At 37.2% G+C, this 17,818-nt stretch overlaps 1 protein-coding gene across 2 annotated transcripts in view; it reads right to left on the reverse strand.

Annotated features, from left to right (window-relative positions):
- The window catches only part of MAP4K3 (mitogen-activated protein kinase kinase kinase kinase 3), a 187,134-nt gene that overhangs the window by 73,500 nt on the left and 95,816 nt on the right, over positions 1 to 17,818 (reverse strand). For both annotated transcript variants that reach the window (XM_021697774.1, XM_021697772.1), the window contains exons 3-4: positions 17,393 to 17,483; positions 4,616 to 4,680 (exon numbers count right to left, since the gene is read on the reverse strand). In XM_021697774.1, the coding sequence (XP_021553449.1) occupies positions 4,616 to 4,680; positions 17,393 to 17,483 (156 nt within the window). The remainder of the gene's footprint in view (positions 1 to 4,615; positions 4,681 to 17,392; positions 17,484 to 17,818) is intronic.

Below are 17,818 nucleotides of genomic sequence, written 5' to 3' on the forward strand. Positions count from 1 at the left end.
ACCTCTTTGTAAAAATGTTTACTCTGGGGTATTTGTGGTATTTTACAATTGTGGAAGAGAGAAATCTATTTCACTTAGATTTTGTTAAGGACAAGTCTGGGTTTGAACGTCTGAAGGTAAGCCATATAACTAATTCTTGTGGTCTGTAAGCGTCTCTTATTCAGTAAAATGGGACTCCCTTTATATTTGTTTCCACAGTATGGCAAACACCCTGAAAACAATACCTAGAAATGACAGAAAAGAATATTCTAAATAATCTTTTAAGTGCCTAGCTAAGTTAAAAAGTAAGAGACTTGCCCAGGAGCCAAAAACAAAAGGGGAAATGAAAATCAGAATGGTAAAAATGTGAAATATTCTAAGAGAAAGGTCAATCTTGGTAAGCTGGGGCTTTAGTTTTATCCCCTACATAGGGAATAGAACAGAAGAAAAGGCCATTCTTCTGCAGAGGAACAGTTAAAATAAATATGCCCATAAAACCAGAATCTTCAAAGGGCTACATCCTCATCTTAAAAGGACAGACAAGGACAAGGAGAAGACTAAGGATTTTGTATCATGGCCTGGGGTCTGGATAGGGGAAGATATCTTCTAGATTCTGTCACACAGGCCTCTTCTTCACTCAGGTTTAGGGTTCAAATATATTGGATACACCAAGGTCTTAGGATCACAGAAAGAAGATTAAGAACACCACCACCACCACCACCACCACCACCACTATGGAAGGACCCACTCTCAAAAGCCAATGGAATTCCTGCTGAACCTGATCTCAGAATTCAAAATTATTAAATAAGTGGAAAGCAATTCACCATAAATGACATAATAGAATGTGGAAAACTGTTAAAGAACAATATTAAACAGAAAGAAAATGTTCAGTGGAAAATGGGGAAAAAAGCATTATATTGGAACAATGAAAGGTTCCAATGTCAGTTCTTCAAAGAAAAGAATAAACAAAAGGAGAGAAGAAACTCATGAAAAAATATAAATTCAAAATGTATCCGCACACACATACCTGTGGTAATTTAAAACATGTCTACAAGTGTTGGAAATTAATTCCCTTCCTGAGTATGGGCTGGACAGAAATGACTTGCTTCTAAAGAACAAAACATGGGGGAAGAGACAGTACACACCTTGTGCAACTACATCATAAAAGGCTTTGGGGCTTCCTCCTTGCTCTCTGAGACTGCATGCTCTGGGAAAGCCAGCTGCCATATCGTGTAGACACTCAAGCTGTCCTACGGCCAGATCCACATAGTAAAAAACGGAGACCTGCCAAGAGCCATCAAGGACCTGAAGCTTTCTGCCAACAGCCATGTTAAGTGAATCAAGGTGAAAGTGAATTCTCGAGCCCTACTCAAGCCCGCAGCGGACTGCAGCTCCAGCCAAATAGCTAAACTGCAACTTTATGAGAGAACTTGAGCTAGAATTGCCCAACTAAGCCATTCTTGAATTCTTGACCCTCAGAAACTGGGACATAATATTTGCTGTTTTAAGCTGCTAAATTTTGGGATTATTTGTTATATAGCAATAGATAACTAATACAGTTCCCTTTTGTAAGATTTAAAATTTTAAAAAATCATATGGAGTGATGGAATTAAGAGCAGTAAAACAAAATATAAAAATTGGTTTAATGATACTTTAGAAAGCAGAAATAAAAAAAAGAAAGAAGTAACGGTAAAAAGCAGGCTTTGCAAATTTTGCATGACAGATCAAAATATACTGTGCATACACATATAAAAAAGCAAAATCCCACAAGCATTAGGGTTATTAGAAAAGAAGAACTTCTCTTTCACTAGGTGAGGTAACCCAAGTTAGTACACTAGTCCCACAGAATGACAATGTGATAAAAGAGAGAAGAGAAAGAGAAACACAAAGAAACGGAGGTATCTATCTTATGAGGCTGTGCAAGTAGAGAGCCCTACAGACTAGCCAAAGAGGAGTATACACATTGCCATGAGGAGGTCTCTTGGTGGCAATCAAGATGCAGTCAAGAGTGAACAGGGAGGGCACCTGGGTGGCTCAGTTGGTTAAGCAACTGCCTTCGGCTCAGGTTGTGATCCCAGGGTCCTGGGATCGAGTCCCACATCAGGCTCCCGCTGCTCAGCGGGGAGCCTGCTTCTCCCTCTCCCTCTAACTGCCACTCCCTCCTGCTTGTGCACTCTCCCTCTCTGTCAAATAAATAAGTAAAACCTTAAAAAAAAAAAAAAGTGAATAGGGACTGGGGTTTTGTATAAGCATGTAAATCCCTTGCATGTATATTTGAGAATATCCAGGGTGTTGCAAATTATCGTTTCTTCCATTGACCAAGTTGCTGATCAGTATAAATAAATCAGTACTAACAAATTCATATTATTTTGTTATTTCCAACATTTGGTTGAAATGGAATGACAACAATCATGGCAAAACTATTTCTGTAACTAAACTGGTCTTCTTGCTTCTTCATGAAGAAAGCAGAACCAGACACTTAAGAGCAAGCATATATATCTGATGGAATTACTTAACAATCTGAGAAAGACTGAAAAGTATGCTTAAAAAACTAAAGATGTAAAAGAAGGAGTGAAAAATTACAAGAGAATAAGACACGAATATATAATGAAGGGAGACTTGAAATAGAACCAAACACTTTCTAGAAATGAGAAAAACAGTCACCAAAAATTAAAACCTAATGGATGTACTAACCACAGCTGTAAAATCAGTGAACTATAAGATGGTTATGTGTATCCTCAGTGCTCTACTGAGGGATTAAAAAGTGCAAAGTATACAGTTGAGTTTAAGAGACACAGAGAAGATCTAATGTTTATCTAACTGATATTCTAAAAGGAGAGATCAAAGAGACTGGGGTAGAAAAGATTTTAAGAGATAATAATTGATAACTGTCCAGGCTTGATGAATAAATTAAATCCTCTCTGGTAAGCACTTTAAGTCCTCAGCAGGAAAAGTAAATGTAAATCCATGTTTAGATACTAAAAACACCAGAAATTAAGAGGAAAAAAAATGTTAAAATCGATTAGAAAGGAAGATTACCTGGAAAGGATTAACACGTAGTTAGAGTGACAGAAGATACCAACAGCTATAGAAGCTAGAAGACAGTGGTCTAATACATTCAAAATGCTGGCAGAAAATATCTGCCTATACTACACTTAAATTATGATTGAAGAATGAGGGTCAAAGACTGAGAGTGCACCCCTAGAAGACCCAGCTGAAAGAACTTCAGGACAAAGGAAATTAAATGAATAAATACGAGAAAAAAACAGTAGATAAATTAGTCCAAATTAAGACAAAAAAGGGGAAATAGCCTTTTGAATTTTGAATAGCTTTCAGAAATACAGTGTATGTCCTGCAATGCAAAATAATGCCAAATATTTCTCAACTTTCACTGAACCTTGGAAATCAAAATGTCATTAATAAAAAATTCTCAAATATAAAGAACAGCCATACTTAATAAAAAAATATTCTCAGAAGAGAAATAACTTTTCATAAAGCAGAAATGTTCTCATGTTTTCCACCTGGCTTTCAAGGCTCTCTGTATCCGACCCTATTCCCCATATACAGACCCTACACCAATGAGAGTGATCTCACATGTCACACCTTCATGTCACTGTATTGCTGTTTCATCTCCTAGGATGTACTTCTACCTCTTCTTTCTACCCAGAGTTTATGTATCTTTTAAAGAACAATTAAAAACCCATTTTCTTCATTAAACCTTCAAAAACAGTTCCAAAAAATCTATCATTTCCTTTTTCCCATTCCAACTGTAGTTAGTAGTACTTTAAAATACTATTATGTCAATCTTTATGGTAAGTAAAATCTACACCAAGAAGATACAGTAAAATGAAGTGAATGGAGAGAGTAAAATTCCTATCCGAATAGTCTTTTAACATCTGCTTTATTATAATCAGCCGCCAAAATTACTTAAGAGGCCCTAATGGGAAAATCTGAGCCCAAATCCCGTATCAAGAAACATGAAAAAAATTTCCAAAATATTTTCTCGTAAAATTGACATGACTTATTTTATTTTACATTAATCAAAAAGCACAGCTCCAGTAAAAGAATAAACCCACTCTGCAGTTTGTGACAATAACCCATTAAACAGAACCAGAATGGGACAGAGAGAGAAAGAAAAGACCGTAAACACTATTATACTTTACAAATCTTTCTTACATATTCCACTGAAATCTCAATTAAAAAAGCTTTAATAATTTTTAATTCCCCAGAATCTAGTATTTAAAAAACTAAACAATTTAATTGATGCTTCCTGAATACACGAGAGCAAAATCAATTCTTTGTATTAATACTACTCATGTATTAACTGGATATTCTTCTGGCTTAGTGTTAACCCTCAAGGCCTTTACATGTTTCTTACAAATCTGAGTTTGAAATGTTGAACTAACTATATATAATATGTCTTCTTTAGAATTAGCAAATAGCTCAACTGCATATAATTTTGCAACTTATAACGCAAATACTCCTTTCATCCATATAGATCTTAAATTCTTTTATATATCTAAATAACAACAATAAGACATACTTTCCTCAAAACAACATTAATGCTTTAATATAGTAAATAACTATATTTTAAGAAATTCTACTTAATATGTATAAAACATAACTTTTGTCTTACCATGATAAATATCCTGTAAAGAACCACCTCCACAAAACTCCATGCAAATCCAAAGTTTATCTCGCCTGTAAGGAGAAAATAGCATGTATCACATTGTAACAAGTATCTTTTAAGGTTGTATCCTATAACCTTGAAAAACCACATAAATGCAAAGTGCTAAGAAAAAAGCTAGTTAATCTCTATGAGTAAAAGAATTACTTAGTATGTTATAACTCAACCCAAGGTTTTAATCCTTAAAAATACACCATTTGTAGGATATAAAAATGTCATCAGCCACATCCAAATGAGAGGAAATTTCTCTTTCGTTAAAAGCTTCCCCTCCCTTATAGTTTACCCATCTACCCCAAGATAGTATTATAAAAGTTAAATGTTAATTAAAATGTTCATACCAAAAACTATGCAGAAAATTCATTACAGAATACATCTCAAAGCATATCACTTTGATAGTGCTGTCATCAATAAAATAGACAAAATGTATATTTTACCCTCACATCTAGATTCAACAAAGGTCTTTCCAAAATAATCTGTTAAAATTTATCACTGTGTTTAGATAGCATTTCTCTCTCACACTCACTTAAGATACCATAATCACAGTTACAGGAGAAATGATCAGCAAAGATTTAATAGCTTATTCCTTGTTCAATCTTCACTATTTCATCTCAAAATGTACCAGGAAATATACTATTCTTAAGGGACAGAGATGGAATAAAAGTCTTTGAACTCAGCAAGTTCAACTGAATGCAGAAGATTCTGCCTTAAGATGTCGGTCTTTTTCTCCACTGCATTCACAGTACCTAGAAGAGCCAGCAAATGAATATTTCATAAATGAATGAATGCAACAGTGACTGAAAGAATAAACATATGGATTAGATCAAGAGTCAGCAAACCAGAGCCAGTGGGCCAAATCTAGCCTGCTGCCTGATTTGTACTGACCAGGAACTAAGAATGGTTTTTATATTTTGAAATGGTTGGGGGGCAAAAATCAAAAGAAGAATATTGGGGAGGGTATGTGATATGGTGAGCGCTGTGAATTGTGCAAGACTGTTGAATCACAGATCTGCACCTCAGAAGCAAATAATACATTATATGTTTTAAAAAAGAAGAAGAAGAAGAAGAAGATAGCAGGAGGGGAAGAATGAAGGGGGGGACATCGGAGGGGGAGACGAACCATGAGAGACAATGGACTCTGAAAAACAAACTGAGGGTTCTAAAGGGGAGGGGGGTGGGAGGATGGGTATTAAAGAGGGCACGTTCTGCATGGAGCACTGGGTGTTATACGCAAACAATGAATCATGGAACACTACATCAAAAACTAATGATGTAATGTATGGTGATTAACATAATAAAAAAATTTTTTAAAAAATATTTCTTGACACATAACAATTACATGGAATTTAAATTTTAGTGTCCATATAAAGTTTTATTGAAACACAGTCACATGTATTTCTGGCTACTTTTGTACCAAAGCAGCACAGTTGAGTAATTATGACAGAGAGAAACAGACAAAGCCTAAAATACAGTCTTTTACAACAAAGACTCCTGGATTAGATTATAATTTGATTAAATACATAATCCAGGCATGTATAAAGTTCTATGAGAACCAAGAGGTAAGAACACCTAGGAAAGTCAAGGGAAATCACTAGGGAGGAGGTATCATTTGAGTTGGGTCTTGAAGTTAAAGTAGGAATTCATCAGAGAGACAAGAAAGGGATCTGAGCAGAGAATGAACATTTGAGAGAAGATGCCACACATGAGAGACTGTGGGTGTTTTAGTGTGAGTGGAACACAGACTAGCTGAAGAGACAACGGCAGGAAAGGGAGCGAGAGCAGGTTGGATCGTACACTCCTCAGTTTAGTTACCTTCATCTGGATGGTCTCTACTTTGTCAATGTCTTTTAAAACATGGCATCCAGAATCAAGTATTATTCCAAGTGTTGCATGAACAGTGCAACTGTTATCAGGAGTAAATCACACATGGTGCTGGTGGTGAGATGAACCAGACCTAAGAGGTGAGCTGACCTGGGCGAGTGTGATGGGACAATGCAGCATGTAACAAGAGAACACAAGTATCCAAGCATGAAGGTCAGCAAACTTAGAGTACAGAGTGAAAAAACACCGTGATTCTAGAGGCAAAGCTGAATATCATGAAGACCAGAAGAAATCTGAAGTCACTCTAGTGACTAGGTGGTCCACATACCAATGAAACGAGGCATGACGGTATGGTGCAGTATGAGTTAGCTGCCCAGTGGCCTGTTTTTAATAACTCTTAGAATGGATGCCGAGTGCTGGCAAGATGTGTGGCCTTATCCAAAAGGATGAAGGCATTTATGACTGGTGATTGCTACACAGGGAGTAGTCTAACTACCTCAGAGAATCTAACAATTATCTCCTTTATTTGAACACTTATATTTCTACTCACTTGGCTAAAGGCTATCTTCAGGTTCTTAGCAACTGCTCTAAAAACTGCTGGTTTGCAAGGCTGAAGTTTAACTAAAACCTCTGGATCTTTTCTGTGTAAAAAGTAGTCAGATGATTTTCTCCAGTTCCACATTTACCTGGTTCATTAAAAATATGCAGAAAACTTTGTCCTGATTGTTAAATCTCATTCTTTAAAAGTCTTGATTCACATATTTACTTCTGATGTACATCTTATTAGCTCTCCCACTGTTTTACTTAAAATACTTGAGCACAGACAGTGTGACACACATTTCTAATTGGAAACACCGCTCTGTGCTGGTGCCCACAGGCCCCCGAAGTGGATGACTGGCAAGACCCTAAGCGGGAGTCTACCTTCCAGAGGCAGCTACTACAAGGGCTTTGCTTTTAAGCTACTTTGATCTGTGAGTGATTGTACTAATGAGCTTAAGGAATGTTAGAAATATCTTTTTCACTAATGACATAAATGCTACTCTGTATAGATGGCTTACAATTACCATTTGGCACCTCTCTGCCTTTGTTTAAACTGAGGTGTAAGACTGGCAAGTCCACCAACCAGTAAACTTTGGAATGCTGCTTCGGCTCCAATTTCATATGTGTATATGCAAGATACCCCAGCCTGTTCTCTCTGGGTTAGCTGAATCCTTCCTCTAAGAACAGTGATTCTCAAAATGTGGTCTGGGGGTCCCTGAGGGGAAAGCCTTTCAGGGGGTCTTTCAGGGGGCCAGCAAGGTCAAATCATTTTCATAATAACACTAAAAAGTTATTTTCCCTTTGTACTCTCATGAGAATCCAGAGGAATTTTCCAGAAACCAAACAAAGTGATGATGATGTCATCCCTCTGACAGCTACTGCAATATGTGCTTATGTATTCCTGGTCCAAAATTTTCTGAAGTTTTCATTTCTAATATACTGAATAGCAATAGATATAACCCACATAAACAAAAGCTCTGTGTGGTACTCAATAATTTTTAGGAGTGTAAAATAAAAGGGGTTCTAATACCAAAATGTTTGGGAACCACTGCTCTAACATATTTTCACGTCTGCCCCAAATGACTCTTTCATGTAAAATACCTGTCGCGGGTGCTTCAGGAACAGGTACTGGGGACTTCTTACACATCTTATAAAAACTGGGGGGATGGCTGTTTTGGGGTCTGTTCAGGATAAAATGAAATAACATGTAAATTGCTTAGTAAAGGACCCAGAATATAAACCCAATAAATGTATGCTGTTTTCTATTCCTTCTGTTATAATTCATCTTGTAGTATATTTATGTAAGTCACCTAAGTTGCTCCTGGAACTGAACCAAGGTATAAATAAATAAAACTGGCACTTTCTTATTAAGGAAAAAAAAAAAAGAAGAGAGATGGGATTGACCGACATGACTTCTTACTAAAGTCATGCTAATCACCACTTCTTTCTTTTAAGTGCTCACTAATTATCTGAATAATAACTTATCCTAGTGGGGGCTGATGACTGACATCAAGTGTAACAGTCTACTTTGTAGAAATCACCTTTTCCTTTCCTTTGCAAATTGGTCATTGCTGATCGCTAATATTTTGGTACCCCTCCTATTTGTCAAAAGACACTCAGTGATAGTGGGTACCAATCCCATCTGCTAACTTTTCAGTGTAAGAAGATATAATTTATATAAGTCTAAAAGCTTAGATTCATTTAAAGTGTCTAGCTGTTCTATAATTATCTCCTCACCTATCTCATGCTTCAATTCCTTCTTAATGTTTTTTTTTTTACCCTTTCCAATTTTTTTTTTAAAGATTTTATTTATTTATTCGTAAGAGACAGAGAGGGAGAGGCAGGCGGGGAAGCAGGCTCCCCGCTGAGCAGGGAGCCCGATGCGGGACTCAATCCCAGGACCCTGGGGGATCATGACCCAAGCCGAAGGCAGACGCTTAATCATCTGAGCCACCCAGGCACCCTACCCTTTCCAATTTGAAAACAATTCTCGGTAGAGAAAATGGACACAGGAAATGAGTTCTCTGCTTTCTTACATATTTCAATATTACATCATCCTCCACTTGATGCTGTTCTATCCCCTTTCCTATCCTGCTTTAAAACATAATTTTCTAGTCATTCTATGAAAAATGACTCTCTAAACTTACAAAGGAAAAAAAATCAGGATTTGAAAAAATATATACTATATACATACTTGGATCGAGCCCCACATTGGGCTCCCTGCTCCGCGGGAAGCCTGCTTCTCCCTCTCCCACTCCCCCTTGCTTGTGTTCCTGCTCTCGCTCTCTCTGTCAAATAAATAAATAAAATCTTAAAAAAAAAAATCTGCATCTGCTTTTGGTCATTCACCAAGCCATCTGCCTAAAAGGAAAAGGACTCAAGTCAATCGGCCATTTTATGCAGGCCAATACATTCTAAAATCTTTGTCCCTAGATACATGAATTGAAACAACCACTGAGGTAAATATTAGGGGTATCACTATAGGTATCAAATTTCCTTAGAATTCTTCTCTTAGTCTGTAAAGTTGTCTTTTTTTTTTTTTTTTTTAAGATTCTATTTATTTGACAGAGAGAGAGACAACACAAACAGGGGGCGCGGGAAAGGGAGAAGCAGGCTTCCCGCCGAGCAGGGAGCCTGATGCGGGGCTCAATCCCAGGACCCCAAGATCATGACCTGAGCCAAAGGCAGTGGGTGATTAACAGTCATTAACCAACTGAGCCACCCAGGCACCCCCAAGTTGTCTATCTTATAAGGAATAGAAAAATAAATAAGGGGGGGAGTTCACTATTTTAATCTTTTAGTTCAATGTTTACTAGAGCATATGGGAACTAACATTCTAATATTAATTCTATTTCACTGAACTGACAATATTATAATTTCTAAAACATACTTTTTAATCTTCCCATACTTTGTAACACATCAGACTTAAAACCAATTAAACAATATAGAATTATTTATATATTTTGCCCAAACATAACATAATTTAAAAAGTAAAATAAAATGTGAGCAAGGTCACCAAGAATCCGCAGCTCTAGAACATCTGCTAGAGAGTGGCATATACCAAATCATTCTCCCCGAAATGGGACGGCTAGCCATGGCCCCACACTGTAGTGCCCTGATCCCGTACTTAACTGTGGGTTACCTTGCTGAACAAAAGCATCTGCCAATAGGCACTCCACCATATTCAGCAAAATAATTCAATTCCTAACCAGAACTATCAATGTGAAAAATAAAAAGTTTAATAACTGCTAGCTGTTTTAATATAGGATAACTTATTTAATGTGAACTGAATTTAAAATGTTTTGATGCATTTTAAAATTTTTTAATATTTTATTTATTTATCTAGGGTGAGAGAGAGTGTGTGTGTGCACGTGAGCAGGGGGAGGGAGAGAGAGAGAGAATCTCAAGCAGATTCCCCGCTCAGCATGGAGCCCAACACAGGGCTTGATCTCACGACCCCCGAGATCATGACCTGAGCCAAAATCAAGAGTCGGACGCTCAAATAACCCACCAGGTGCCCTTGGTGCATTTTTAAACAGACATGCAAAACTACTACATTTCAAAGGTTATAGGTAATTCATCTATCTGCTTCCCCTTTAACAATGAGGGATAGTTCTGTATTCAGGGATACAAGGTGACCTACTTATCTGTAATTATACCTAACATCCCCCAGTTCTACCTACGAATTTTCAAAGAATGGGTGACTGGACAGCAAACCTATGTGAAGTATACTTCCCATAAAAAAAAAATCAATGTACAGTTAAACCAGTTTTAGAAATGTCACATACTGTAGTCTTCTCTTGGACATTAACAATGCCACTGATATATTAAAGGCTCTAAGAAATCCTGCAGTGAGGCAGGGGGAGCTGACAGAAGGAAAGAAGGAAAAGGTGGGGAGGGGAGACAGAAGAGAAGAAAGAAAGAAAGAATGGGGATGGAGAAAGCTGGTAAATGGAGAAAGGGGAGGAGGAAGAAGGAGATAAAAAAAAAAGGAGCAGAGAGGAAAGGGGAGAAGAAATAAAACTTCTTTAATTTTGTTTAGTTCACTATTTCCCCAAATTATTTATTCCATAGACCCATTTGTTTCAAATCACATATGAGCATCCCTCAGAACTAATATTCTGTAGGAAACACCCTAGCAATACTGGTATAAGAAGGTATTCTCATAGAGAGTTCCACCAAATTTTTTGCTTAAAGCAGTGGTTCTCAACTGGGGGTGATTTTGCTCCTCAAGGAGTATTTGTTGAAGACATTTTGGGTTGTCACAATTGGGGAGATGCTACTGGCATCTAGTAGAGGCCAGGGACATTGCTAACTATCATATACACATTTGAAGTAACTGCTATTACTACTACTCCTACTGCACTTGAAGGAAACAAATGATGTTCATGGCCAAACATCATGTATAACCAAAAAACTTAAAAACAAAATAGGAACACTGGTGGAAAACTGGTGAAATCAATATGAAGTATCTTAGTTTGGCTAATGGTATTGTACCAAAGTTGATTTCTTAGTTTTGACAAATATATCATGGTTATGTAAAATGTCAGCTTTAGGGGAACACTGAGAAGAACTCTTTGTACCATCTTTACAACTTTTATATAAATCGAACACAGTCCAAAATTAAAAGCTTCCTTTTTTAAAAAAAAGAGGGTAGCTAGTTATAAATTAAAGTGAACTTAACTATAATCTTTATTTCCACAGTGTAAGCATTCAAAAAAGCATTTCCAGTTATTAGGATCCTGTGGTTTCTTTCCCTCTCCAACCTCACCTCTAGCTCTAAAAAAAAATTTCTCCCAGTTTCTATATAACTCAAGAGACAACCATGTACTGTAATAAAATGAATTTACTCTCAGTCTCAATCCCCTACACACTGGGTCCATCTTCCACAGAACATATCGCTCTGTCTTAAAACCTTTAGCAAGTATGCTCAATACCTACACATCCTAATTAAAGGATAAAAGGTTCCTTTTGGCCACATCTCCACAGCCTTATGTACTGTGACGATACCCTTTCCCTTTAAGCTCTAATATGAAACTATTAGTTGTCTCCCGAGTACCTCATGATTTTTTTCACGCAGGCATTTCTGTTGCCAGAAATTAAGCTTTTCTACACACATACACATGCTAGAGTAAACACCTACTAATACTTTAACACCCAATATTTAGGAATCATATTATTCATAGAGTTTTCTGATTCCCTTACTTTGACAAAATTGTATTTTCTACCATCTTCACCACTTTGGATCTTTTGTGGAAATTATTATAGCACCTAGCATGTTATGTTGCAATTATTTGCTCATGTGTATTTCTTCTATTAGATTATGAACTCCTTAAAGGCAAGGGCTGTGTTTTATCTGTCTTTACATCTCCAAAAACCAATACAGCACTCTATACATCCTGAGAAATGTAAAAACACTTTGTGAATAATGGTGGTGATTTACAAATGCTATGAGATAAATTATGCTCATCCAAATTAGTACTCTTGATTTCAAAGGTTTAAAATGTCTGATCCAGGGGCGCCTGTGTGACTCAGATGGTTGAGCGTCTGCCTTTGGCTCAGGTCATGTTCTCCAGGTCCTAGGATCAAGCTCCGTGTGGGGCTCCCAGCTCAGCGGGGAGTCTGCTTCTCCCTCTCCTTCTGTCTCTCCCCCTGCCTGTATGCTCTCTGTATCAAATGAATAAATAAAATCTTTTAAAAAATAATAATAAAATATCTGATCCAAATGAAATTTTTTACTGTACGGTTCTGATCTATTGGCTTATCTTTTGAGGAGCATTTGTTGTTTTTCAACTGCAGGTTTAAAAGTCAAATTAGAGAGAACTGTCTCAATTTTCTTGATTTGTTCTGAAAGGGTATGTTGGGCTAGGAGTGCTTAGAAGGAACCTAAAGTTAAGAGTCATTATTCACTTAAAAGAAGCAATATTTAAGCTCTACTGGGAATAAAGAATAGGTCTATGATGATTTAAACTGTTGTTTTATAAATACACACAAATCTACAGAAAAATATACACCAAACCAGGACTATTTACTTTTGTTAACTTCAGAGAGAAGTTTTATCTATCCAGTCCTTGTTGTACAGTTTAGGTACTTAGGCATTTAAAAGACATAAGCTTTTAATGATATTGAAGAGAGGAATAGGGAATTCCTTATTAAGAATAACACTAGTGGGGACGCCTGGGTGGCTCAGTTGGTTAAGCATCTGCCTTCAGCTCAGGTCATGATCCTGGAGTCCTGGGATCAAGTCCCACATTGGGCTCCTTGCTCAGCAGAGAGTCTGCTTCTCCTTCTGCCTGTCGCTCCCCCCTGCTCGTGCGCTGACAAATAAAATCTTAAAAAAAAAAAAAAAAAGAATAACACTAGGTATTCTGTTTTTCAGGAGCTCAGTTTCAGCATTTCTTCAGGAAATGAGCATAGCTACCCTATTATAAAAGAGACTTCTGAGCTTAATTATATGCTGGTCATCTATTCAGTAAATTCATAGGATAAGTTTGATTTCCTGAAGGGGAAATTTATTAATAGTAAAACCACATTAGCTCAATTTCCTCAATTTTTTTGTCTAAATTTGTTATAATAGGCTATGACAGCAATAAGAAGAAAGCTGCTAAGAACAGTATATATTTTAGGGGGTTTGTATCAAGTTCAAAAAAACAAGCTCATTGTCTTTTGTAAAATCATTTGGTAATGAGAAGGAATCCAAGAAACTATGTTCCCTTTGAGATGAAATATGGCCTTCCCAGGCTGAGTAATATGGTATACCAAAAAGATAGCCAACCAGGGATCTGCAGAGCTTGGTTTAAATCCTGGTTTAAAACCAGACCCTGGTTTAGATCCATCCATTTCTGGATGACCTTTAGAGAAGTCATTGACCCAGGACCCCATTTTCTCATCAGTAAAAAGAGTGGGCCTTGTGACAAGACCCCTTAATTCCTTCCAGCTCTAATACCTTGCAAGTCTAATCATTAGTATTCCACACTCTAAATTTGGCTGAGTCTGGACTTTAATTAGGAAAGAAGGGAAGAATCACTATAGAAAAAAAAGTACTAGAGAAAGAGGATTAACTGCTGTTCTGTGTTATACTATTGTTTGCTTTCCTATCATTTTCATCAGCTATGCCAGTTACAGAATAAAATCATCTATTTAAACCAGCATTTTCTATGTTAGATCATACAACTCCAAACTAACACAGATAGCTCTATCGAAAAAAATGACTCTAATTTTGTCTCTTTTACTTTGGTTTCTGGGCAATTTTGCTCTGCATATTCTCGTATTTGGATTAAAAGTACCCTTTAAAAAATTCATCTAGCTACACACAAAACATGAATTTGTGCACCTTCTCTATGTACATTATGCTCCAATAAAAAGTTTACTTTAAAAAGGATAGTCAGAATATAGTCAGAATATACATATCCTGAAATCTAAAAGTAAATACAATTCTTGTTCAGCATAACCTAACTGGCGCTCTCGTAGCATGTCTAGAAGTAAAAGTTAATGGGTGTGTCACTAAAGAGCTGCACTATTTTGCCCCCAGCCAAAACCAAGAGTTATCAATAAAAATGGATACAAACTCAAGAGGAATTCACATTTTGGTGGGTAACAAGAACAAATTTTTTGCTGCCTAACCTGTGTAGGAAGACTTGTCCCTAAGTAACCCAGACAGTCAAATGTCCAGTTTTAGTTTAGTGTTAGGGTTTTTTGGGGGGGGTGGGGGGAGTTGGCAGTTTATTTCCAGCTCTTTGGCAAGGAAGAGAAAGACTAAGTCAAAAGCCATGTGATCCATGAGCACAATATTACTGAAAGAACTAGTACTCTGTCAATAACTCGAAATTAGACTGTAAACTAAATACTTGATATTAAACTCTCTCAAGCATCTTATTTATAAAATGGAAATAGTATCTACCAGAGTAATATTAGTAACAGTGTTGTTGAAAACATCAAATGAGACACTAACATGATAACACTTAAAAACAGTTAAGAAGCAGTAACAGTAATAGTAGCAAAAGTAGTAGTAATAGGGGTTAGTATTTATGGAGTATTATATTTTAACCACTGTTCTTGACACTTTACATGTATTTACCCATTATCCTCAGAGTTATCATGTCATGTATCTATTATTATCCCCATTTTATGGATGAGGAAATGGAGGCTCAGAGTGGTTAAGTAATTTTTTTTTTTTTTAAAGATTTTATTTATTTATTTGACAGAGAGAGACACAGCGAGAGAGGGAATACAAGCAGGGGGAATAGGAGAGGGAGAAGCAGGCTTCCCGCGGAGCAAGGAGCCCGATGCGGGGCTCGATCCCAGGAGCCTGGGATCATGACCTGAGCCGAAGGCAGACGCTTAACGACTGAGCCACCCAGGCGCCCCGTGGTTAAGTAATTTGCTATAAGTCATTCAAAATATAAATGATGGAGTCATGACTCAACCAACCCAAACAATCTGACTCCAGTACTCAGAAGCTCTTAACTATCAAATACGCTGCTGTCTCAAAGGCAAAAAGACCAAGGTTGCCATATAAATGGATGGGGCTTTCCCAGAATAACAGATTAAGCTTTGAATGGTCCCATAGTTCCAAAAGACTCAGACCATGCTTGAGAAATACTCTTAGATCAAAGACCTTTTTGCCCTTGGGGAAGAAAAACATTTTGTGATGCTTCTCAATTGAGTATAAGTAGGTCATTTTGTTAGGACCAATAACAGTAAAATTGCTTTGAAGTGATGATTTTAACATATTGGCACAATCAATTATTTTTGTCACAAACTTAACTGATTTTAAAAGACTGCTTTTGGGGTGCCTGGGTGGGTGACTCAGTCTGTTGAGCACCCAACTTTTGGTTTAGGCTCAGGTCATGATCTCGCGGTCAGGGGATCAAGTCCCGTGTTAGGACCTGCTCAGCACAGTCTGCTTCAAATTCTCTCTCCCTGTCTCTCCCATTCACTCTCTCTCTCAAATACATAAAATCTTTATAAATAAAAAAAGAAAGAGAGACTGTTTCTTTGACCTGATATAGTAATTGCCTGTGCTGCATCTGTCCATAAAATAAAAATTGATGCAGAAACTGTTAGGTTACTGTTTGAACCACTCACCATTAAAGTGGTTTTAAATTGGCTGTTACAGAACCCATTCAAAATGTATTAACAGTCATTGACCTGGCTACTGCCAGGTACCTGTCCCTATGTTAACTGAAGTCTCCATTAAACCCACTCTTCAATCTTAATGAAGGTGGGGCAATCAAAACTGTTCAAGAGTGGTCAGAATCAAGAAGAGCTGGTCTGGTTGGCTTTTCGCAAGCTGGAAAGAAGAGAGGGCAGAATTGCCCTGTCTCTTCCATATGCTGTGCCTACATCAGAAGGCAGAAGTGTTTCTTTGTTTTTGTTTTTGTTTTTTTTTGTACCTGGATCATAGGACAATGGAAGCTGCAATAAGCTACTTCCTTATATCTCTTAGGGTATATCAGAATAAAATTTTAAGAGTTTTTTTAATACATAAGAAAACAGTTGGGGCGCCTGGGTGGCTCAGTTGGTTAAGCGACTGCCTTCAGCTCAGGTCATGATCCCGGAGTCCCGGGGTCAAGTCCCATATCAGGCTCCCTGTTCGGCGGGGAGTCTGCTTCTCCCTCTGACCCTCTCCCCTCTCGTGCTCTCTCATTCTCTCTCTCAAATGAATAAGTAAAATCTTAAAAAAAAAAAACAAAAACATTCGCCAATCCTCCTTTTGGGAGGAACCTTAAAAACAACTAGGTCACAGCATTCAGCTCATAACTGCACAAAGAAGTGAATGGAAAAACAGGATTTGACCTCGAGGTCATCCCCTATGGACTATGAGCTGGGGAACCCGGCATGGTCCTGCCAAACCAAAGAGGCCGCAAATTCATGGTCTAAGTTTACTTTACGACCTGGGAAAGAAGTCAGTGAAATAATTACAGTTCCTTGTCCTTTGGACAAGATGAAGGGAAGGGATGATGCAGTACCCTGAGGCTAGAAGCACAAAAGAAGGAAAAAGTCTCTACTAAAACCCTAGCAGTTAGAGGTGCTCCTGACTTTCTAAATCCACCCAAGTCCAGAAATAAGGGGCAACAGAATGGCATGTTTAGATCTCTAGTCCACCATAGGAAGACTAACCATAAAAGTCAATTTTTACTCGCCAGCCTCCTCAATGAAACCACATCCAGAATTCCCAAGAGGACAAGAGACAAATCACAGACTACAATATTGGTCACAAAATTAACATAAATAGGTCAGAAATAAAAATTTCATTCACATAAAAATATTCTGTATCTTCAAACCATGAAGAAAATTACAAGATACGCGATTAGAGCTCATTTTATTTTGTTAAATGTATCAGGTGATGGGAAACAAACAATGTACCTGAGATAGCTTCCAAAATAAGCAACAATATTTGGGTGTTTACAGTCTTTCATCATAATAATTTCTTGCTGTACAACTGCAAAATCTTCTCCTAGAATAAAAAACAAGCATGTTGAGTAGTTAGTAGTAAGTTTCAAAATGTCAACTTGTTTCAAAACATAATAAATAATGTTACATAATAAATAATGTTTCCCAAATATAATGATGTTATATTTAATTACAGTCTCAGTCTTGACAGAAAGTACAGTGATTAAAAGTGTGAACTCTGGTCCCAGACTATCTAGATTCAAATACTAACTCTGTCCCTTACTAAGCTGTGTGAGCTTGAGCAACTTACTTGGCCTTTCTGTGCCAATTTCTTCCTCCGCAAAATGGGGATAAAAATAATAACTTGTCTCATAGGGCTGTTGGAAAAGTTAAACGGGC

This window comes from Neomonachus schauinslandi, chromosome 10 (assembly GCF_002201575.2).
Source record: "Neomonachus schauinslandi chromosome 10, ASM220157v2, whole genome shotgun sequence".
NCBI lineage: Eukaryota > Metazoa > Chordata > Mammalia > Carnivora > Phocidae > Neomonachus > Neomonachus schauinslandi.